This window comes from Onychomys torridus, chromosome 15, assembly GCF_903995425.1.
Source record: "Onychomys torridus chromosome 15, mOncTor1.1, whole genome shotgun sequence".
Lineage (NCBI taxonomy): Eukaryota > Metazoa > Chordata > Mammalia > Rodentia > Cricetidae > Onychomys > Onychomys torridus.
Window position 1 is genome coordinate 26,594,274 of NC_050457.1, and position 25,756 is coordinate 26,620,029.

The 25,756-nt window shown below is 42.4% G+C and overlaps 1 protein-coding gene across 1 annotated transcript in view; it reads right to left on the reverse strand.

The window, feature by feature from the left end:
• Positions 1 to 25,756, reverse strand: part of Mast4 (microtubule associated serine/threonine kinase family member 4) — a 581,729-nt gene that overhangs the window by 299,995 nt on the left and 255,978 nt on the right. Inside the window, 1 exon segment of the mRNA XM_036206828.1 lies at positions 9,623 to 9,697. Coding sequence (XP_036062721.1) covers positions 9,623 to 9,697 — 75 coding nt within the window.

Below are 25,756 nucleotides of genomic sequence, written 5' to 3' on the forward strand. Positions count from 1 at the left end.
CTAGCAGGTACCCTTTACCTGTATAGCCATCTCTCCAGCCCCGCATCTGGCTTCTGACATTGGTGCTGGGGAATCAAACTCAGTCATCATGCTTACTATTGCCAAACTCCATATTTGCTTTTCTGAGAACCATCTACCTATGCTAACTGTCCCTTCCTTCATCAGTAGAACAGTTATGAAGTATGAAGTTCTTTTTAAAGCCATCAGAGTCAAACTTTATAAACTGGGACAGACATACATGGGAACCATAGAGGAATAAAGATTTTTCTGGAGGCCTTGTAGCTTTGCCTAGGTCTGCATCAGAAGAGCTCTACCTATGCCAAAGAATTTCCGTGGTGCATGAAATAAAAGGGAGGTAGAGCAAGTGCTTGTTTTTTTTTCTTTTTTTCTTTTTTCTTTTTCTTTTCTTTTTGGTTTTCTGAGACAGAGTTTCCCTGTGTAGCTTTGTGCCTTTCCTGGAACTCACTTGGTAGCCCAGGCTGGCCTTGAACTCACAGAGATCCTCCTGGCTCTGCCTCCTGAGTGCTGGGACTAAAGGTGTGCGCCACCACCACCCTGCAAGTGCTTGTCTTTGAATGCTGAGCAGCTCTCTGTCTCTGACATGCCCGAGAAGGTGTCAAGACATGGCTGAAGACAGAAACCACCCACTCTGAGCCTGGCCTCTCTTCCCTCTCCTTGAATACCTGGACCTCTTGGGTATCCAGGGCAGGTTATTGAACTTATGTGGTGAATCTCTGCTGAATCATTGGTTACATTACAGGTTTCTGAGGCAGGGGGGAAGACATTCAAAATGGAACATGACACTTGGACACAGAGGGACCTAGTCACCTGGGAAGTAGGAAAACATTCTCCTAGGAGTGTGGCTTTGGCACGAAAACTGCCAAAGATGTCCCATGAGTTGAAAGGGACCGTCAGAGACAGCTGTCCCATAACCTTGAAGAACGGCCAGAGGAGAGACGAAAGTTCTACCTAGTTGGCCACTGCGGGGTTTTCCTGACGATCTAAACCATGGTGGGCATTTTTTTTGTTTTTGATCTGTGTTATTTGTATCTAACTAATACTGGCAGCACCAACTGGCTTGCCCTCTAATAACAGGGGCCTCTCAGCTCACCGAGATGCTCGGGTTTCCCTCCTGGGTTCTCAGCTCTCAGAAGGGAAGTAGCAGACTGAGGTAACATTAAAGAAAAGGCAATCCTGCTGCAGTCTCTGTTGTTTTGCCTTTTAAAGCCCCGTCTTTCACAGGGTGCTGCTTCTCAGCATAATAAGCTGCTGTCCAGAGAAAAGACCAGGGGTGTGGGTTCCTGTGTTTTTCAGGGGAGTCTGCCACCTTGTTTCATGACCTGGATGCTGTTAGCCTATGACTGTCAGTTTGTCAAAACTCCTCAAGCTGTATCCTTAGGAAACTACATTATATTTTAGTCAGGAGTTTTGTATACATATATATGCTCTGGAAAAAAAAAAAAAGTATTTACAAGAAAAAAGGAGGGGGGGATATAGTTGTTACTGTCAGACATTCCAAGAGGACACCATGTATGCAAATTCTCAGAGCCTCTCCTCACTGCCTAGTTAATGGCCATTAGAAGGCAGCATGGTGGGGAAGAACAGGGACTCAGGGGCTGGAGAGATGGCTCAGTGGTTAAAAGCATTTGCAGAGGACCCAGGTTCATGTGTGCTTTTTAAGGACAAAACCATACAGCCACTGTATTTCCCATGTGGCTTTGTTGTTTTCCCAAGAACTACAACTCCCAGCATTTCAGGAAGTTACCTGGTCCTTGGGCAGGTGGGGTTACAGGTTGACTTTGTCCCTTACACTGTGACTGAAAACTACTGAAGGTACTAACAGAACACATGTGCTTAACTATGATGCTGTTTAAAATTTCCTAGCCCTCAAAGTCTTTTCTGACCAGAACTCATGGATCTGTCCTTGCTCAGGAACAGAGTCATGGTGGTGCTGCCGACCACGCAGTTTATTATTGTCTCTGCTTTATTTATCTGCCAATTAAACTAACTGAAGGTATAGAGTTAAATCTTGCAAATATATTATTTCATGCCTAATGTATGGGTAGGCATACAAAAATAGACTATTGAAAGTCTATTGTACTATATATTAATCCTCAAAGATCATGATATCTTAAAACCCTATTTTACAGAATAGGGACAAAAAAATCAAAGTAAACAAACAATGCTTATCTCATGTGATGGTTAATACTGCTTATCAACTTGCCAGGATCTAAAATTATAATGAGATGAGCCTCCAGGCATGTCAGTGTAGAACTGTCTACATTTCACTAATTGAAGTGGGATGATCCACCCTAGATGTGGAGAGATGCACTTCGTGGGCTGGAGATGAGTCTTGAACTGCATTAGAGTGAGAAAGTGGGCATTCATTGCTTTCTGCTCCCTGGCTGCAGGTACAGAATGACAACCACCTTACAGACCCGACACTTCTTCTTCTCTACCGAGAGGGACTGTATCCCCTCAAACCACGAGCCAGAATAAAGCCCTTCCCTCCTTAAGTCCCTTCTGTCCATATTCTGTCACAGCAATAAGAACACCTCATAACTAATTCACCCCATAACTATGATAATAGTGATCCTAATTTAAGGGATTGTTACAGTTTGGTATTGATTAAGTGCTTTGACCATGTGGCCATCATCTTGTCAAACTCTCAACGGCAACCTGACGAGACAGACACTGTTTGGGTCTCTGTTTTGTGAATGAAAAAACTAAAGCTAAATCGGACTGATCAGGTAATCAGCTCCAGGTCACAGTTAATAAGTCTCAGAAATGAGATTCATGCTCATTTTAGTGGGGACCAAAGATCACTGATAGATGGCTGATATAGAAGCGCACAAACAGAAACTATAAACTCCCTCAAATATTTCTATTAGAAATTTATGAGCCCTAAAGTCCTTCATTTTTTTTTTTTTTAAAAAAAAAGTTCCCATAGTGTAACATTTAATGTTGTTTTTAAAAAAAAGGAACCTTCTCAGAATAATTATGGCAACCAATGTCCTATCCCTTCCCCATTTTTCTATGTCCTTAAATATACTAACGAGTATTGCATCCTCCAAAAAAAAATATTCTTTAACGCCTGAAATTCCTGGGACTAGGAAGGTGTTAATTACCATCTAGAAACTCCATGCATAATAAGGCTCCAAAATGTAGATAATTTAAAGCCTATCTCCTCGATTCTTCAAAAAAAAAAAAAAAACTATTTTCTTTTGATATGACAGAAGGAAATGCAATCCTATCGTTTCCGACTGCTATTTACACCATCTCTGTAACTCTGAATTCCATTCCTTCTGAATACTGCATTCCTAAGGTCTCAGAGACGTTTACTCTTCAGGTAGGTAGGAATGAAAAAGGATCAATCCTAAAAGGTTTACCCTAAGTAAGAAGAGAAGACCATCTGCTCTGAGATAGCTCGGGGCTCATTTTCCCAGCAGGGGAGCCCAAGTTTTATAAACCTCATTCTCATTAGAGAGAAGGAGAGAAATTGCTAAGAATTCATATAAAAGATTTCCAAGCCCTACAGCAGGTTCAAATGATGAATCTTCGCGGGCAGGTTTTGGTTGCTGGATTATCTGTGTACTGGGGTAGTTTGGTGTTTGTTTTATAAGGAAGGATAGGAAGTTTCAACACTTTCTGGTCTTGAAATGTATTCAGTGCTCTCTGCCTCCCACCATTTGTTCTTACCTGCTCAAATTTTCAATACAGTCTTTATGAACCTATTTATTCTGGATCAGCAAAGGCTCCAATGTAAAATGACAGCTCACAGAGAATAAATCTTCATCATCCTTTTGTGCTGAAATGCCAGGAGATTTGAAAGCTAATCCCCTGTGGGCTTCCTGTCCTCTTGTGCCCACCGGATCGTGTCCCCATTGCTCCCGTATCAAATTGATTTTTATTTAACAGAAGCCTTTAGCAGCTCCCACAAATAACAGCTCTGTAGTCTTTGAACTATTATTCCTACTGGCCGTTTTTGCTGTATTTTTTGTTCATTTGCTGTGTTAACAGCCTTCCAACTGCGGGATGGACCAGTAAGCACATTCTCAAAGTGGGAGATGCATCTTGTGGTCCCGGTGGACAGGCTTAGCCAATATGAGGAGCTTCGCCTGTCTTTGATCTCTCTTGCATTCTTTATTTTTATTCAAATAAAAACAGATTTAAAAGCTTGTTTTCCTATGCCCAAAGCACAAAGGGCTCTCTAGGTTTCTCAGGCAATGTAAAAATCTAGGCTGGGTAGTAGTGATGGTGGGTGGGTGGGTGGGGGGAACTCTTGGAGCAGAAAGTGAGCTTCCTAATTTCTGGTCTGTATTTCCCCAACAGTACAGAAGTCATTTCTCTTTTTTCTTTTCTTTTCTTTTTTTTTTTTAATTAGCTTCCACGGGAATGTCTGATAAGAAGTCCACCTAACAATAAGACTGCAAGATGCTGGGAGGAGCTAAGAATGAAGGGATTTGAGAAGAGGGCTATTTTAGAATTGAGACCTGCCATTCAAAACATCGCAGCAAATGGTAAAATGGGGCGTTTTAAGTAGGCTTGATGGAGAAGAAAAGCAATCTCCGACACTGATTAAGAGAACATTTTACATTGTGTCAAAAAACACTTAGGACAAAGGGGCTCAGAGTTTAATGACTACCCAAGCTCACAGAGCTGGCTCTGGACAAAGTCCAGTAGAACCAAGTCCAGTGTGACTTTTCTATCACACCTTTCTGTGACTGGGAAGCTGTTCGACCTGGCTACACTTTCTTCCCACAATTGTGCAAGCAGACACTCACAATAAAATTGATATTCACAAAAGATCTGGCAGTGGGCTTACCACACATTGTTCCTGAGCCCTGGAACATGGAAGTCCACAATTTCTAAGAATTCTCTGTAACAACTCAGGTCACCCAGTTAAAATGACACAGTGCAGATTAGAATTGAGTAGGCTTACTATAAAAGGTCACTGGTTAGTTACATGGATGCACATTTCTGTTTCCCTTTCATTGTCCAAGTAATTCAGCCATGGAGCAAACAGTAGCTTTCCCCAAATCTCCTTAATAATCAGGGGGGAAATGCAGGCGCTTCTCAGATTTCCATTTCTGCAATGTTTTGGAAAAGGAAGAATCTGACCTTTCAAATCTAGTTGGTAACATGGATGAACCAATTCACACAGCACATTAAGGCACCAGACATCTTCACTGCAAGTTAATGAGGTCCTCTGAAAGTTTCTGTAGATAAGAAGCCATGATTCTTACTATAAATGGAATAACAAAAAGCCCTTTTTTTTTTTTTGCCACAAATAGAAAATTAGCTGATTCCTAATTGAGTTCATAACACACTGCATGTGAGACATGGTATCTCTCAAAATGCTAAGAAACAGAAATGGATACCGGACCAAAAAAAAAGAACAAAGGTACATACCAAGTTGTGTCCTTAAAACACCAAGGACCAAGAAGGGTGTGTAATGGGAGGTGCTTCATTCACACAGTATTTTAGCTCCATTAATTATAGCTCAAAAGTGGGTATAAGAAGAGGGTGCTGTATTCTAACCTGTCATCTATATTAGGACAATACACTTTTGGGTTTTTTTGTTTGTTGGTTTGTTTTTTAGTGTGTGTGTGTGTGTGTGTGTGTGTGTGTGTGTGTGTGTGTTCACATGCATACATGTGCTAGTGTCCTGGGAGGCCCTGAAGGTGTCAGATCCCTGGTGCTGGAGTGACAGGCTGTTTAGAGTCTTGGATATGGGTCCTAGTAACAGTCCTTTGGAAGAGAACCAAAGGCTCTTAATTGCTGAACCATCTATCCAGCCATGATAATACACTCCTCTTCCTTAAAGCTACTTTATTTTTTCTTATACCCATCAACAGGTTGCTAAGTTGTGTGGGACTTGCAGAACATTCTAGACCCTTAATAATATGGCAAAGGGCCATGGCATCTATGTCCACTTGGAAGAAATTTTAGCATAAGCAATGCAGTGTTACTGATGGAAGGGGGTTTCACTGGTGAAATAAAAGTTGATAAGGTGGGTGCTTAAGATAGGCTTTTGAGAGTCCCGGAAATAAAAAAAAAGATAGGCTTTTGTTATTCACATTAGTGATATTTAAATAAACAGGTAAATAGGCAAATTTATTATAGAAGGTATAAGACTCCAGGAACTCTGTGTAAGTTTTCACCTCAGAGGTAACACCTGAGGTTTTGTTGTAAATGGCCTTAGGTCCGGCAAGTGAGGGAGAAGAGCCCATGTGACACTCACTACAGAGCCCAGGAAGTGACATCCACTACAGAGCCCTGGAACTGACACTCCCTAAAGAGAGCCCTGTGTGTGTGACTCCACTACAGAGTCCTGGGTGTGTGTGACTCCACTACAGAGTCCTGTGTGTGTGACTCCACTACAGAGTCCTGGGTGTGACTCCACTACAGAGTCCTGGGTGTGACTCCACTACAGAGTACTGGGTGTATGTGACTCCACTACAGAGTCCTGTGTGTGACTCCACTACAGAGCCCTGGGTGTGACTCCACTACAGAGCCCTGGGTGTGACTCCACTATAGAGCCCTGTGACTCTACTATAGAGTCCTGTGTGTGACTCCACTACAGAGTCCTGGGTGTGACTCCACTACAGAGCCCTGGGTGTGACTCCACTACAGAGCCCTGGGTGTGACTCCACTACAGAGTCCTGGGTGTGACACCCCCTATAGAGTCCTGGGTGTGACTCCACTACAGAGTCCTGTATGTGTGTGTGACACCCCCTACAGAGTCCTGGGTGTGACACCCCCTATAGAACTCTGGGTGTGACTCCACTACACAGGTAAGGGAATCTGGTCCTAGAAAGTTGTCATGTTGACCCTGAGCAAAACGTTACAAAAATAGATTTGAGTGGAGTGCTTTCAAAGGCTTGCTGAAATTTCATGAGTCACAGGGCAGTCTGAGAATACCTTCTCCTACTGGCCAGTAAATGTGAGTTTACTAAGAGGCTATGTGCAGTAGAACTCAGGCCCTTTAAATTGCTGACTTTAGCAAATTCTCACCCCAAACCTCAGCTACTTTCTGTGGTTCCAGCTGTCTGTCAGAGAGCTCAGGATGAGCAGAAAGTGACAGTTGTGGCAGGGACCTGAAGCAATGGCATCTAGAGAATTATAAAACCCCCAAGAGAGCCATGCTGAGAGCCAGGGAAGGCTAAAGCCCTGATGGGCCCCCAAAAGGGAATCCAGCTGCCAGGTGGAGAATTCACAGAGTTCTGACAACTTGGCTCACATCAGAGACCTCCATATGCACAGCCCCTTGCTTTTGTTCCCACTTTTCTATAACTTTGTAAGACCAACCTACAAGAAAAAAGGAGATGCTAACATTTTTTTTTCTCTCCCCAGCTCTGGACAGACTTGTAAATAAACCCATCTCCATTTTTCAGTACCCATCTCCCACTTTTCTTTTGGATTGGTGATGAGTGGAGGACCTCACATTCCAGTTTGAGCTAACAGATGGGCTTAAGATCTCACTATACACATTATAAACTACAGTGCTGAAGCCAGCCCACCCACTCTCAGTAAACATTCAGGGTTTTTATAAGTCAACTGCTTTTGTCTGTCCATTTGTTTGTTTGTAGCGATGGAGATCAAGCCTAGATCCATGTCAATGCTGGGCAAGCCCTCTACTGGTGACCCACACCCTTAGCCTCTTGCAAACAAGTTGTGACAGACAATTACAAACTTAAAATGTTCAAACTTACAAGTAAGCATACTTGTGGCAATTAACTTTGTCTGTCATCTTGGCTGGGTTAATAAACATGGAGGATGTTAGTGAGGCGCACCTTTGGGTGTGTTTGTGATGGCATTTCCAGATAGTTTTCACCAAGGGAAGGAAGCTGATGTTGAGTGTCCAGCCCCATTCCATGGGTTGATAGCAGACTGAACACAAAGAGGAAAGGAGAAAGGGAACTGGGCAGGAGATTTATCACTGTCTGTTTTCTGACCTGCCCAGATGTTAGCAACTTTCACAATAACAGCTCTGAGATGCTCCTGCTACCATGGATTGTGATTGGCATTAATGGCCAACTTGTCAGAAGTGAGCATCACCTAGGAAATGGACCTCTGAGCATATCTGGGTCACTATGGGTGACATAACTCCCTAGGCAGGGTATCCTGGCCAGTAGAGGAGAAGAAAAGGCAAGTTGAGCACTACCATACAGACATTGATTGTTTTCTTCTAGGCAGTGTGGTCTGTGGAGCAGTGTGATAGGCTGTGTGGTGTTGTGAACAGGTATGGCCCCATACATTCATGTGTTTGAATGCATGGCCCATAGGGAGTGGCAGTATTTGGAAGTGTGGCCTTGTTGGAGTAGGTGTGGCCTTGTTGGAGGAAGTGTGTCACTGTGGAGGTGGGCTTTGAGGTCTCATATGTTCAAGCCATGCCCAGCATGGAAAATAGTTGCTCCTGCTGCCTGCAGATCACTATATAGGACCCTCAGCTCCTTTTCCAGCACCATTATCTGCAGCAGAACTTTTTCATTGGGACCACCAGCTCACAAATAATGACACTGAGACATATTATTAATTATGAAAGCTCAGCCTTAGTGCAGACTTATTCTCAACTAGCTCTTGTAACTTAAATTAACCCATTTATATTAATCTGTGTTCTGCCACATGGCATTACCTTTCTTCCATCCCACACCTCCTGTTTCCTCTCTGTGTCTCACTGGCATCCCCACCTTTCTTCCTCTCCGAGTCCTCTCTGTCCCCAGAAGTACTGCCTAACCTCTTCCTTCCTAGCTATTGGTCATTTAGCTCTTTATTAAACCAATCACAGTGACACATCTTCACACAGTGTAAAGGAATGTTCTGCAACACATATTTGCCCACATGTCACCATAAAAATAATGGACTAAACTTCTGAAACTGTAAGCCAGCCCCCATTGAAATGTTTTCCTTTTTAAGAGTTGCTGCGGTCATGGTGTCTCTTCACAGCAATAGAAACCCTAACTAAGACAAGCTGCTTTGAGTTCCAGCTGCCATTGCATCCCTGCTGTATTGGACTATACTTTGGAGTCTCAGCTAAAATAAATCCTTTTCTTTTAAGTTGTCTCATCATAGCAACAAGAATAGAAACTTAGAAGTCCATGCCCTCAAATCATAAGCCAAAACAAATCTTTCTTCTCTTCAATGGCATAAGCTGGGTATTTTTTATTAAAGGTGAGGGAAAGTGGCTAAGACAACATGTAGGAAACAGGGGCAGCTGACACTCAGAACTCACTCACTTCCTAAGCTTTGGGCAGTTTTATCTGATGTGGGGAAACTAACGTGACTGGCCACATAGTGGTTCTCTAACTGGGCATCTCTTCCCAGCTCTGAGTTCAGTGACATCACACAAGTCCTTGATATTGGCCATGGTTGGGAAGACACATGCTAGGAAAAAACAGCTCATGATACAAGCCATGGCTTGTTTGGGTTCGGGGCTGGCTGTTAAGTGTTCATTAGAACAACACTGGTGTGGGGTGAGGGTGGCGCACAACACTGGTGTGTATGACTTTGAATAGAGAAGACTTCGCCTCCTCTACATATAACACTTCACAACCCCACTAGCCCAGAAGGACCACACCGTCATGCACATTGGCCGCCCAAGGCGACAGGACACACTCACTTTTGGAGCAGCTGGGTCCACTAGTCTCTGGCGATGTCGAGCTGAGTTGAAATGGCTCTTCGGAGGCTGCCCTTCCTGACAGTGAATGGAAGATGGGAAATGAACGAGAGGTGGGAAGGGGGAAAGTGAGCATGGGATGATGGGAGAATGGCCAGAGAAGGAGAGGGACAGTTTTTAACCATATTGAACTTTGTTTAAGCTGAATATCCAATAAGCATGCACGCGCGCGCGCACACGCGCACACACACACACACACACACACACACACACCATGTTCACCCCCACATAACTCATGCAAGTCATTATGTTAAAAAAATTAGCCAGTATATACATTTCTGTAATAATGCCACAGGCCCAGCCTAGGATTCAGACATTTCACAAATCTGTATTCTTCTGTTAGTTGATCATACTAAGGAAAACTAGAATACTATACTCCTGAACTCAAAGTTGACTTTCCCAAGAAAACAGCATTATGAAGCTTGCTTAGAGTCAGACTTCATAACTAGTAGATATCACCTAAATGTTGTAGAGACCACAGTCTTCCAGTCTTCCTCATAACTATGAAAGGAATATCTGTCTTAGAAGCATCTTTCTCTGTCACCCCAGTAGACTTCATCTTTTCTGACAGCCATCAAAATCTTTCCCTAAATACTGGTTTTAAGAGGGACTTACATTAAGTTTACTATGTACACTGAAGAGTGGTCTCTCTGTGAACCAACTCTGTTAATGGCCATATAGAAGGAGAAAGAGAGAAAGTACATACATAACATACAGAAAGCTTAACACTTACCACCCTCATTATACAACAAACACACAAACATACAACCCACGGTTCTATACCTGAAAGACAAAATTGGGAATAGGGCTCCCCCAAAATGATATAGAGCCCACTTACATCTTTCAAAGCTGTACAATAATTAGTAAATAACAGTTTAATAAGGGAATGCTACCCGAACATGAGTATCAGCTCCAAAGATGGCAAGATGGCAAGAGAGAGATGGTCTCACAAAACCTCTGGGCTGGGAAGTGGCACCGTGGTAAGGGCGCTTGCCTGGCATGTGCTAAAACCTTCAGTTCAATCCCCAGTACTGCCAAACGAAAACCAACAAAATACCTCTGGGCTTCAAAGACCCACTTTGTTGGACACAACAAACAGGCAGCAAAAATGACTCTGAGATGAAAAATAATATTTACTCAACTCTATTTTAAAAAGACAGATGGAAGAGCAGGAAGAGAAAGAAGGTGGGTATACTGGCACGTGCCTTTAGTCCAGCACTCAGGAGGAAGAGGCAGGTAGATCTCTGTGAGTTCAAGGCTAACCTGGTTTACACAGTGAACCCCAGGCCAACCAGGACCACAGAGCAGGACTATCTCAAAAATTTTTTCTTTAACGGTTAAAGACCTATGGATGTGGAGAGGTAATAGGTTGTGTAGCACTTACAATTCCTTTTTAAACATTTTTTCCTTCTAGCAATAATTTCCTCCTATTACTTTGAAGGCATGCACCAGTCGTACCCTCTTGAATTGCCGGCAATCCCTGCCATCATGTCCAAAGCAGACCACTTACCATTCAAAAAGGAGGCATACAGGTCAGGATTATTATTTTTTTTTTAGATTTATTTATTTATTATGTATACAGAAGAGGGCGCCAGATCTCATTACAGATGGTTGTGAGCCACCATGTGGATACGGGGAATTGAACTCAGGACCTCTGGAAGAGCAGTCAGTGCTCTTAACCTCTGAGCCATCTCTCCAGCCATCTCCCATAGCAGAACTGATACTCACAAATACTCTCACCATTTGGCACATGAAGAAGCTAAAAATGGCTTCTCCTCTCAACAGTATCAGTACCGGTTTTCAGAGGAAAGAAGTTTTTTTTTGTTGTTGTTTTGTTTTTGTTTTTGTTTTTGTTTTTGTTTTTGTTTTTTTTTAAAGAATAGTAGATTATTTAGAATGATATTTAGCAGTTTATCAGAATGGGGTTTCGATGCTTTTTCTCTTTTCTCTCAACAGAAGACGTTATCAAATAAATAGCTGTTTGCACTAATACATCTGGAGAACCCCCACCCTGATTGACCTCCCCAAGGAGTTATTGTAGCTGATTTAAGATTCCAATGCACAGTGTCTGGCTCCCTGACATCAGGGGGAAAAATTAATCTCAGCCTTAAATATACAATTACAGTCAATGTGCAAATTAACTAAATCCTGAGCCTGTAGTTTATTGCTCTTGTTCTGACTCCGAGGTGAAAATGTTATCTTTTTTTAATTAGCTAATTGTACCATGAACTCGGCAGGAGGCAGGCATTGATATTAAACCTGAGATCTGAATCCTTAAACTCCCGCTTGGTAGAAGGCTGGCGTGGAATGAGCACACACATCCTTTGGGAGGTGAGGGTTGGTGGCTGCGCTCCTCATTTATCATCAAGACAATGAATCTGTAACAACGGACAGCTTGCGATGAACAAATAGGTGTATGAAATAATCAATGTAGTTACAAAGAGATTTCAGTCATACATCTTAATGGAAGCCGAGGAAGAACCTGCAGGATTAATGTCATTTTAATGAATTGCATATAGAGTGAAAATAACGGAGTCGTGAACTGCTCACAGCAAGTTTTCCTCCACATGCTTCTTAAACTTTACCATTAATTTCCCATAAAGAGTCATACTGTGCTTTCTTTGGCGTTGGGGAGCTAAGCTGCCCCTAGGCTGCAGAGTTAGCCTGGTGATCTTGAGATCCTGTAGGATATGCAGATACTAGCCTTAGGATCTAGGCGGAAATCCTTGAGAAGGACTTCGTTCAACAGGAAGGAGGGAGGGCCTACTTCTTCATTTTCAGGGGTTTAAACAATGTACTGCCTAACTTACTTAGTCACGTAAGCATAACAGTATCACTGCAGTTATGCATTAACACGTACGTGTGCGCATGTGTGTGTGTGTGTTTGTGTGTGTGTGTGTGTGTGTGTGTGTGTTGCTGAGGATGAAACCAAGGGTTGTACATATGTAAGCCAAGTATTTTATCACTAAGCTACATCACCAGCCTGTATGCCACATGTCTTTTTAAAAAAGCAAATAAAGCTTAAAAAGTTTCCCACAAAATCAACTTCCTATATACTATGGCTTAAATACCTCATCCTTGAATTCATATACCCTTGATTATTTCAGAGTGTAGCCCTCAGGAAGGACTTATGATCAGATGGAGTTATCAGACCTGGGCCCGCATGATGGCATTGGTGACTTTATATAAGAGGAAGAGAGATCCAAGCTGGTATGTTTGCCTGTCTCACCATGGATGGGTTCACCAAACAATGAGACAGCAATAAAGGCCTCAGAAGCTAAGGAGCAACAGGCAGTGCCATCCTCTGACTTCCCAACTTCCTGATGATAAGCAGACTAGATAGATAGATAGATAGATAGATAGATAGATAGACAGACAGACAGATAGGAAGATAATAGACAGATGGATAGATGATAGATAGATAGATAGATAGATAGATAGATAGATAATAGATAGATGATAGACAGATAGATGGATAGATAGTTGAATAGATGATAGGTGATAGGTAGACAGATAGGTAGGTAGGTAGATAATAGACAGATACATAGATAGACAGACAAGCAAAACCTGTATATTCTCTATAAATTATCTCATCTCAGCCATTTTCTTATAAGCAACAGTAAATAAACTTATTTGCTTGAATGGTTTCCTATATTCAAGAAAAACATTAAACTCTATCACTCATGCCAAGACTAAAGGCGAAATCTGTGTCTTCATTTTTTCCCTCATTTGCCACATTTCAAGAACTGGCTTCCCTCTTAAACAGCAGCCCTCAGAGTCCTGGTATCTGTCACTCCAGACTGAGACATCAATCTCCTGATACCATTTACCTCCTGCCTAATGACATCAACATCAGCAAAATAACAGATTGGACCTGGGTGGGTCCCACAGGGTTCCAAATTAAATGGCTTATTTACATATGCAAATCAAAGGTCTTCCCTGCAAAGAGCTGGGAAGGGGGGGGGAGGCTTGGGGAGCGGAATGCTTCGCCATTAGTTTCAAGAAACAAGCACATTCCAAATTTGCTTAGGTAGGCTCAACCAAAATAATTCTGCTATGATAACTACCAGTAACAAAAGTAGCAATCCTCAATTATGTAAATAAACCATTAAAATGACAAAAGAAAGAGAGTTGGTATGTGCATAACACAGAAATTTAATGAGACATATTTCACTTGATGGTAAATGCTCCCACCAAGCCTTCACCCATTCCATAAATTGTTTTAGAAATTATTAACATCCCTTAACACTAGAGATCATACTTTTTAAAGAAGTTATTGTTCCCTTGACATTGCAGGTCTGATAGCTTAGTACGTTAGCCTAATGCACAACACATAAACATATTTACAAGAACGCTTTGTGGAAAATAATACATCAGGTGTGGAAAAATGGGTGCCCAGTGAATTTAGTTGCTTACAGCCAACTATTTATAAAAGTCTAATTCTTTAAATCACATGTAAGTTACTCTTGCTCAAAATAAGAGCCTCCAGGAAAATTTAAAATTAAGTGTACCTATAATTTTTGGCATGAGTCTCATTTTTCAAAAAAAAAATCTATCCTTAAATATTTTCAGTCTCCAGATTTTAAAACAAGGAAGGGAGGGGGCAGAAAAACACATAATAACTCATAAATTGCTCAAGGACTCCTAGACCATGACTTAAAGGTCTTTTCAAAGTAGTTTTCATTCTAAAAATAATCATGTGCATTCTCAGAGAGAGGTAAACTTCACCTAGGTCTGAGATGGTCTTTGTCTGTCATAGAAACACTCTATCCCCAAACAAAGTTCTTTTTTTTTTCATGTAAATGATTAAAATTTTTATTCCTAAACCAGAAAGATCATCTGTATTAGTTAAGTAGGAAAATTCAATACATTCCTATCTTTACAATGGGAAGTACTATGGGAGTCAGGCTCCTACCCAGTTGAGGCTTCTCATAAGAACTAGGATAATGACTAAGGAGGTTTGAATAGGAATGGCACCCCCTGAAGTTATATATTTGAATACTTGGTCATTAGAGAGTGGTGCTATTTGACCGTGATTAGGGGGTGTGGCCTTGTTGGAGAAAGTGTGTGTCTGGGGGTGGATTATTAAACACTATACTTAAGTACAACAAAGCTTATTTCAAATAGACACCACTAAAGAGGCACTTGAACACCAGTAAAGCAATCTAGATAGAACCTCTCAAAGTAAAAATACTCCATGAAAATAAATTGATTGATAGAATTCATAAGCCAGGGAGACTGAACAATTATTAAGCATATCAAACAGGGATCAGGAAGCCAGAACACTGAAGGAATGCATCATTTAAAAGACAGGGCACGTTTTCTGTCGTGGCATCATAGTTTTCTAAGCCACATGGGACTTATCACATAATAATTTATTAAAACTTCTAACACATTAGTAATACTATGAAGAAGAGATCAATTCTTTCACATTCTTTCAAAGTCAAGTTTTCAAATTAGGTCAAGAGGCAAGATGAGAAACCAGGCCACGGAAAAGGCTACGCCCATCACAAGAGCAGACCCCAGGACTGTGGCCATCTGGGGTCTTCCCACCACTATCCTCATTCTTTAGACTATGAATTAATCTTCCAGTATAAGCGCTGGTTTTCCTTGTCTACTATTATTCTTTTTAAAACAAATGCTGGCCTCTACCAGCTAAATTGATGAAGTGATGGTCAGTTGAAATCAGCTTCCTGTGAGAACGCCTACTGAATAGAGATGCCCTGGGTCAGTCCCCAGCATAAAACCACAAAACCAAAGACCATAAAACCCCCCACACAAAAGGAGTGGTTCTTATGGTATTGTGAAACCTGGGTCACTTGGTTTATTTTGAAAAGAATCATTTTTCTGAAATAACACTATTTTCAAAATAAGAGTGTATGTAGATGATTTAACAGCATAAGAAGTATAGGAACCTGAGGAAGGAAAAAACAATAAATGACCAGAGACTTGGACATAACCTGAAGCATTATCAAAAAACCCTTTTACCAACATTGTACCCGGTGGTGGTGGCACACATCTTTAATCCCAGCACTTGAAGGCAGAAGCAATTGGATCTCTGAGTTCAAGATCAACCTGTTCTACAGAGTAAGTTCCAGGACAGTCAGGGCTACACAGAGAAACTTGTCTCAAAACCCAAAAAAACTAAGCCAAAACCAAATTCACGCACAAATAAACCAACATTTTAAACTGTGACAAGGAACTTCATGGTAACATCTTGAAATCATGGCTTTGTTATACTAGTCACATTTAGTTCTTAATGCATATTAAGGATGTATAATAAGTACAAAATTAAAAACATCTGTGCACTGACTGGTGCTATCCCATGTGTACTAAATAAAGTCACTTTAATTGTGTCTGTTGAAATCGGTATACTGTATTTTGTGTTTATTAAATATATTAGTTACTTTTCTTATTCTGTAACAAAGAATCTGGGAAAAAAGCAATTTAAGGAAGAAAGGGTTTATAGCTGGCTCAGGGTTGGACAGTACACGCCACCAAAGGCATGGTGGCAGGAGCGTGAGGCAGCTGGTCCCACCGCATTCATAGTGAATAATGAATGTCACAGGTCAACTTGAATTCTACTTCTTCAGTCCAGGATCCCAGCCCACATTTAGGGCAGGTTTTCCCACCTCAGTCTTGAACATTATACACTTTGTCCTGGCCATATTGGCCTATGTGTTGTTCCCAGGGCTCTCAAGCTGCTTCTAGCTCAGGGTTTATATAGGGTAGTACTCACTGGAAAAGTTTCCCTTCCTGTGTTTTGTTTAAGTCAGGGAGACTCATATGTGCAGCCCCTAAAAGAAGAGCATCCCATCTTTCCTGCTCTCTTTGCTTCATAACATACACGACACAATATAGTAGCAGTTCTCAACCTGTGGGTCACAACCCCTTTGAGGGTCAAATGATGCTTTCACAGAGCTCTCCTAAGACCAGCAGAAGACACAGATTACAATTACATTACAATTCACAACCATAGCAAAATTACAGTTATGAAGTAGCAACAAAAATAATTTTATGGTTGGGGGTCACCACACAATGAGGAAGGGTATTAAAGGGTTGTAGCTTTAGGAAGGTTAGGAAGCCCTACAATATAGTCAGTCTCTCTCTCTCTCTCTCTCTCTCTCTCTCTCTCTCTCTCTCTCTCTCTCTCTCTCTCCCCCTGTATCACAAGACCAGAATGCATCTCCCATTTCTTCTCTACCTGGTCCAGTTGATGCCCATAAATACTTTTTAAATCAATGAGTGAAGCAAAATTTTATATATATAGTACAGAGTTACATGCTATGAACTAACCCATACCCAGAGTTCCAGTAAGGATTTTGCAGGATATAGAAGGCACTGTTGGGGGCGGGGGAGGACTGTGGTCTGAAAAACATTTTATAAAGTGCTTACACAGGAATACTGAGTACCTGTCTGCTCTTAGGTGTGAGGAAAAAAAAAAAGAGAGAGACAGCATTGCTTCCAAACCTGAAGCAAAGAGCTGGGAAGGGGAGATTTTGTAAGGCAGCATTCAGTTGGTCTGTGTCAGAGGCTCAAGGAGGGAAAGGGACAATGACTTCTTCTCTGTTCTTCCCTCCAGTCTCCTGCTGGCATGTCCACACTGGGCCAAACCCAACCAGGCACCAAAGGATGAGGACGCCTTAGTAGACAGTCGCTGAGGTAGGAAGAGAGAAGAGACAGGAAGAGAAAGCAGGATGAGAAATGGGGGAGATGGGGAGTGAAACCGGAGCAGAGGAGGGAGATAAGAAAAAAGAAGGAGCCAGAGAGAAGACAGAGGCATCCTGCATCTCTGAGTCACAGCTGGCTCCAACACAGGCTCTGCTGATTCCCTCCTCTGCCCGGTCACTGCTTCTTAACCCTCAGAGCTGGCTTCGAGTTCAAAACTGTCCTGCTGTTTCAGAAAAGCTGTAGACTGTGTGTCTGCTGAGAGGAGAGGAAAACAATTTGAGTAGAAAAGCCACCTAGGGCTTTTTTTCTCCCATGGTTTTCAAGTCCCCCCCAAAAATGCTGAGGATGCAAACTAGAGATTATGCATGAAGCCCACATCTAATCACGGGATTTCTCTTTTGTCAAGGTTTCACGATAACGTGATTCTCATAGGTCTGCAGTCTCAAGCCCAAAGAAAACCCTGGGATTGGATTCCTAATGAAACCCTTACTTTGAATGCAAAGTTGCTCCACAAGCCTGCTGCAGTTCAATTTGCCTTTTAAAGTTATTCAACATTAAGCAAAGAGAAAAGCCAGGCTGCATAGAATCCACTCATGTCTGGAGAAGCCAGTAGCCCTCCCTGGTCTCCTCTGAAGGAGAAGAGTAAACCCCACTGACAACAGTTTCCCCTGACCACCAGCTAGTGACAGAGAGCCTCCCTGGCCATTCAACCAGGGCTGCATAACCAGGCATGAGGATGAGGAGGCCTGGAATTCCAAGACCTTGTCTAAAAGCCAGTACAATAGTATAAAGTTTCTAATGAGCAAATTCAATTATTGAGTTCACGTCATAGTTCAGTTTTCTTACCAGCTTCAAAATATGTGTGTTTGGGGATTTGTTGTATTGATGACCATTTAAGAAATATTACTGCTTACAGTTAGTTGTCCATAGAGAAACATGGCTTGCACCACATTCTACCCATCCGTCAATGATCCTCTGTTAGAGCATTTCGGAACATTATATATTGATTCAAATTAATGAATTTGATGTCAAAGGCCAGTTAACATATTTCACCATAGACAATAAGTTTATGGGTGTAATTACTGACTGGAGCTCCAAAACCAGGACAATTACGCTTCAGCACATATGTCAACCCACTTAAGTCACTTCAATTTAGAAAAAAAAAAAAAATCTAATGAAATCACATGCCACACATTTTTAATGAGAAAAATTACAAGATACCCAAATTAAAAGAACCAATCTTCCACAGGGAAATCTGGGGGGAAAATGTTTTAGGTAAACCAATTTTCTGAAGGCAAAATAAAAATTTCAACACCGCTCTGAGTTGTACCCAAAGCAAATTACTGCCAGCAAGCAATAAGGCTCTGATAATGAGACCTGATTAGGGTTGAAATTAAGCAGCAGATACAGCAGACTCTTCAGGGCTGTTTTGATGGAGTTCATCAGTTTAGCAGGCATGAGGTGAATGACCAGGGTCCCAGGAAAGTGTAGCCGCCCAGCCTTGCAGACAAGAAGAGGATGCTGTTTAAATGGCCTCCCATCTGGCAGGTGCTCATCACATGGGTTCATTTATAAAACAGATTACCCACCCTGACACCCCCACACCCCAACACACAATACCCATCAGAATTGCAGCACTGAGCACCTGACATACTGCTGCTGAGGTATAACAGCATGGCCATCAGGTCTCCTACCAGGAGTGTGAGCAGACTTGCACTTACCGGGGTACATGAATCGGCCTCACCCACTTATAAACAAGACCCCAGTATTTAGAAGATGCAAACATCACACACTTTAAAGAAATACAAAGAGAATTAGACCCATGTTCAGATCACACCGTTACCATTTCATTCTCTAGTCTTTAGAATGGAAAAAAAACAAAAACACAAACAGTGTTTTGGCTTCCTTGAAAGAGTTCTTTAGGAGTAGAGATAGCACATTCAGGAGGGGCCGAAGCAGAGTAAAGAATGTCTGGGAGATCCATGGTGAGTTGTATAGTGCGTGTGTGTCTAGCAGAGTCCCAGTTTCTCCATGTGTAAACTGAGGCTATGACAGCTACCTCTGAGGGGTTATGAGACAAAAATAACACATGCATCCTGTTCAGCACACACCTGGCTTGACTCAACATGTGGCTCATGCTGGTTAGTGGTATAGAGGCAGCTAGCGGTCAATAACTTCTCATTTATGCTACTCTCATGCTGGCTCAGTTCACTTCCCTTTATAAATGCTACATCACTCTTCCTATGAAGTTTTCAACACTTTCTACATTTACTATATAAACAGCAGCAGACCCGACACAGGGCTCCAGTTCCAGGCTTTGTGGGGACCACCAACATCTCAGAGGCCCTGTCTTCCCCTAAGGAACCACTTAGTGCAGAAGCATTCAACAAGTATTCCCCATCACTCAATGAAGGGAAAAACCAGGCCAGCCTTTGCAAACAGGTGAGCAGACTGCAGGAAGCAGATGGCCGCAGGGCTCCCTGTGAACACCTGACAGAAAGTGGGATGTTCTGTTTTCTTCCAGCCTTGTATCCGGGCCACAGCTTAAAAGACCACAGTACCTTTCTCAGGCTGCCAGAGTCTTTCCCCTCTGATTGTCCCAGACACCCCACGGCCTGCAGAATAGGAAGGAAACATGCTATACAGCCATGAACACAATCTTGTTGTTCTTTTTAGAAGCGGTAGGAGGGAAACGGGGTGGCTGCCTGGGAATCAAGTGAGGGCAGATGACAGAGAGAGAGGCAGAGGAAGTGTTCGGAAAGAAAAACAAGAAAGGCTGCTGACAAAAAAGACTCCAGCTAAAAAGGAAAAGGTGGTCCTTGCCAAGAAAAACGTGCTAATCTTATGCAGCTGAATGAGATATTTAAAGAAACATTGTAGGACTTTTGTCCTTAACTCCTTAATTCTTAATCCCGAAGGCACACTTAATCCTGAAACATCCCTAGAGCAATCAAGTGTAACCCACGACTCAGTGCTCTGAGCATCACTTGGCTCAACGTGAACCTCGTATTTAGGGAACATTCAAAAAAGATCAGGATGATGTATTTTGTCGCTTCAATCAAATTGCAAGCTCCTTGAGGGAAAGTAAAGGTTCTACATATACACATACACCTAGGAACACACACACACACACACACACACACACACAAACACATAGACACACACAAACACATACACATATACAAAAGAACACACATACACATACACACAGACACACATATACACAGGAACACACAGACACACAAATACACACATACACATAGGAACACAGACACACAGACACCCCTCACACTCAAATAGAAACTCAGACACACACACAGAGACACCCGCCCCACACACAAAGAAACACAGACACACAGACACCCACACACACACAGAAACACAGACACACAGATACAGACACCACATACACACAAAGAAACACACACAGAGACACACAGATAGACAACACACAAACACACACCATGTACTAGGATTGGAAGTACCATCTATGCATTAACTAATATTTGTAACAACCCTATGACATGGGCACTATGGCTAAGCTCATTTCGGAGGAGAAAATAACACACGCATGAAGAGGTTTTCAAATGGGAAGAGTACGAGGAGGTTGAGGGAACTGGGAGACAAGGAAGGAAAGAAAAGGAACTCACTTGGGAAAAACAGACTGGGAAGGTTGGGGAACCCAAACCAGCCCTCCACATTTATGGGAATGCAGCATGGCACAGAGGCAGTACAACACATGTGAAGATAAGACATGCTTAGCCGGGGAATGATACAGCAGAAATCCACTTCAGTTCTGGAAAGATAATTTTGATTCACATTGCTTAACATGTCCCACTACCAAAAAAAAATCAGATAAATAAAAACTAATTTCCAAACAAAACTTGAGTTGGGTATACAGCTTAATGGTACTACGGGTGTTTAGCAGACACAAGGTCCTAGGGTGAATCCCCAACACTAAATAATATGTATATAAGCCAAGGTGAACAGCAGAATAATTTCATGCCTAGCACAAGAGTGAAAATGAAGGAGAATCAAAATACCATGGGCTAGCAACTCTAGAGGAAAACTGTGATTTGCTGGCAGAATACACTGGCTCAGGAACTTTGTTGAGTTTATTGGCCATATTGATTGGTGTGGAAAATGTATACGCCAGGGCCAGATGTGGTGGTAAAGGACTTCCATGCCAGTACTCAGGAGGCAAAATTAGGTGGATTTCTGAGTCCAAGGCCGGCCTGGTCTTCACGGCCAGTTAAGGATACACAGCAAGACTGTTCAGAAACAAAATAAAGCAAACAAAACAAAAATAAACAAAAAGGACATGCCGGAGAATTCAGTAACCCTGCTTCTTGGCCCATATCCTGGCCATACTCCCTGTGTCTTGCTATAGTTTGACCCGTCTCGTCTCCCATAAGGCCCAGTTGGAGCCACTGTTTGGGGAGACTGTGGAGTCTCTAGGTAGGGCTTGGCTTCAGGAAGTGGGTCAGTGGGGAACAGGCTTTAGGAGTCATTGCCTGGCCCACTTTGGGCTCAGGCTTTCTACTTCCTGTGGTCACTTGTTCCTTCTACCATGGAACAAGCTCCTCGAGACTCAATGCTTTCCCAACCATAATGGATTATCAGGCACGTCCAACATTTTGATACCACAACACTACTCTGTCATCCACAAAGCCCATGGATGCTTTCCCAACCATAATGGATTATCAGGCATGTCCAACATTTTGATACCACAACACTACTCTGTCATCCACAAAGCCCATGGATGAAACCATGTAATTGAATTACTACTACCCCCTCCCCCCAAAAAAATCACAACAAAACCTCACCAGGTTTTAAGTAAGTTTTAGGTTTCATGCTAGACTACCTTCATGGAAATCCAAATGGGCTACAGACTAGATGCCCCTGGGCCTCTACCTTCTAAGCTATGAGCCAAAAGAAACCTATCCTTCTGCAGGCTGGTCCTGTTAGACATTCTGTCATCAAGACATGAAAGATAACTACACACCGATGGACAGCAAGAAGCCCCCACAGGAATGCCTTCTGAAGAAATACTTGCAATGGTCAACAACAAATAAGGAACCCAAGAAACATTTGACAGTTTTTGTTGTGAGAAAGGGTAAGAAGAAATCAGGGCACATTCATATGAAGAAAAACAAAGCAGTACTTAAAAATGAATGTACTAGGTCTATATGAACATGAATATATACACATATATGCACACATATGTGTAGATCTATATATATATATATACATATGTGAACAAGCTACACAGTATGTGTGAAAAAAAAATCAGACTACCGACGAGACATATACACACAAATCAAATGATGTATATAACGGTGGTTGGTTCTCACCAGAAGGGCAGAGAAAAGAATAAAATACTGGGGCAGGTTCTCAGTCATCTTCATCCCTGTTCTGTCGCAGCATCTAACTGCATTCATTTAAAATGCTAGCGCCCCCCCCAAGAAAAACCGACCAACTGTCAACATTCCTTACATTTAGGTATCAGTTGTAGACATCGCTGTTACGTCATTCTCAAGTTACCAGCCTTTTGTGAACTTTTTCGAAAATTGTTTTGTAAGACTACCTTTGTAAATAGTCAGGTAACTGGGCAGCTATAACGCTTTTATCCAGGTCTATATTTTAAACAGGACATTCCGATTTAATAAACAGCATGATCAAAAGATTACCTCACCATAACACACCAGAGCTGTCTTTGTGCAAACACACAGCATTTGACTCCAGTCAGATAACAACAAAATCAGAATCAAAATCAGGAAGGCCATCAGTCAGCGTGTTTCTTCCTGATCGAGACAACACACAGACTCTCTAATCTTTTCCTCCAAACAGTACTGACATTGACTGGCATGTGTGAGGGCAATTAATAATTCCTCCAAGCTGAGATCCATATCTCACTTTTCTTCTTCTTCTTCTTTTTTTGGGGGGGGGGGGGGGGGGGAGGAGCTGAGGATCGAACCCTGGGCCTTGCTAGGCAAGCGCTCTACCACTGAGCTAAATCCCCAACCCCCTCACTTTTCTTCTTGTTCAAATGCAAATAGTAAAATAAAACAACAGAAAACATCTGGGAACTCCTGTATAAAGGAGTTATTTCAATTCTAGGTCTTCTATGTGCCTCCCTTTCCCGAGCTATCCCAGATGATGGTTCTACCTGAGACTCAGCCTTTTGTGCCCCCACCCCCAACCTGAAACAGACAGCAGGCAGCCTCCATGTCATCCTGCGGTTTCCCTTTTGCCTCCCTGAGAAGTGTGAGCCTCAACAGGGACCCAGATTAACCTGGTATGACAGAGGTTCTCCAAAATCATGGGAGCCTTCCAGGTCCACAGTGATATGTGTATTCCTATGGAACAGCCATCAAGTGGGGTACAGGAGCCAGAGGTGGGATTAATGCTTCAGCTTTCTGAAGTCTTTTGATAGACCATCTGGGAAGGTTCCTTCAATGTTTCAGGAGGGCCTAGGGCAAAGGCATCCCTACTGTTCACTGTGGTGACCTTATACTGTCTCTCCTTCATCCTCTTCTTCTTCCTTGTGTCCCTCTCCCTAAACCACTATGTGAGAACCCCTCCCATAACACAGACCCTCAGATCCTCAGACTGCTTTCAGAATTCTACTGAGGAGAATGAATTTTACCTAGTTTAGGTCTCAAAGTTATCTTTTTTTAATTCATCAAATTAAAATTTTTCTACATATTTCATTAACAAAGAGCAAGTGGACTTTAGACACAAAAATGAAGAAAACGCAATCTGGTATGTGCAACTTAGATAAATACAGAGAGCCAAGTTTGACCTTACAGCTTGAGAACTCTCTCTCTCTCTCTCTCTCTCTCTCTCTCTCTCTCTCTCTCTCTCTCTCTCTCTCTCACACACACACACACACACACACACACACACACACACACAAACTCACATGTGCATGTACACACAAACACACACATCCATGCAAACACAAACATGCACACACACAGCTTCTGTGGTGCCAGCTAATACCAGCACATGCAGATGAAACAGAAATGCCATGAGAGACAGACAATGGCTTCTGCCTGTGGAGATCTCCCAGGTCGTAAGCTGTTTGATTCATGTTCAGCTGTGATAGAAGCCATTCAAAAACCTGGTATCAACTTCTTTGGTAAACTTCTTTCCATGAGTGTGGGATTTAGTGATTCACTTCTGTGGTGGTTTGAATAAAAATGCCCCCCCCCCCCCCCGCAGACTCACAGGGAGTGGCATTATTGGAGGGGAGGCCTTGGTGGAGAAGTATGTCACAGGCTGTGGGCTTGGAGGTCTCAGATGCTCAAGTCAAGCCCAGTGTCCCCCTCTCTTCCTGTTGCCTGCTTTCCAGATGTAGAACTCTCAGCTACCTCTCCAGGACCATGTCTGCCTGCATGCCAACATGATTCCCATTGGCTGTGATGATAATGGACTAAACCTCTGAACTCTAAGTCGCTCCCAGTTAAATACTTTCCTTTGTAAGAGTTTCCATGGTCCTGGTGTCACTTCACAGCAATAGAAATCCTGACTAAGACAACTTCTAAGAATCAAAACTGATGAGGTGTCCTGTCTGGGGTTAGTTTAGAAAAGCCTGGGATTCTTGTACCACTGGTTCTCTCACATAGTTGTCTTATGTGAACCTCTTTTGGGAGAAGCCAGTAATATAAGCAATAGAAGGAGGCTGTTAGTCAATACCTTGACTGGAACTGAGGTCCTTAGTCCAGCAATACCACTCAAAGGTGCTTGCTTGAACTGGGTCTTCCATCTAGCTGGGATGATGGCATCCCCAGCCAGTATCTAATGTTAGCTAGATGAGAGACTCTGGGCTACACCACTTAGCTCAAAAAAACCATCAACAATATGAATAGAGACTATATGGAGTGTGTCAGAACTCTGGTCTTGTTCTATTATGCTCTTAAGCCAAAACACAAAAGGTAACTTTAAAAAAAGGCATAGTTGGGCTGAAGAGCCGGTTCAGTGGTTCAAAGCACTTGCTGCTCTTGCAGAGGATCTGGTCCTTTTCCAGCATGCTTATCAAGCAGCTTACACCTGCTTGTAACTTGTTCCAAAGCATCAATGCCAATGCCCTCTGCTGGTCTCCACAGGCACCTTCACACCCACGGAGCACACACATACACATAAAATAAAAAGTAAAATAAATAGACTGGGCATAGTGGTGCACAAACCTTTAATTCCAGCACTCGGGAGGCCGAGGCAGGTGGATCTCTGAGTCTGAGGCCAGCCTGGACTACAGAGTGAGTTCCAAGACAGCCAGAGCTACACAGTAAGACCCTGTCTCAAAAAGCAAACAAACAAGCAATAAATAATAAAATAAAAATGGTATGGCTCTAGCTTTTGTGGAAAATGTAAGTTTGGTAGCAAACTTGTTTACATAATAAC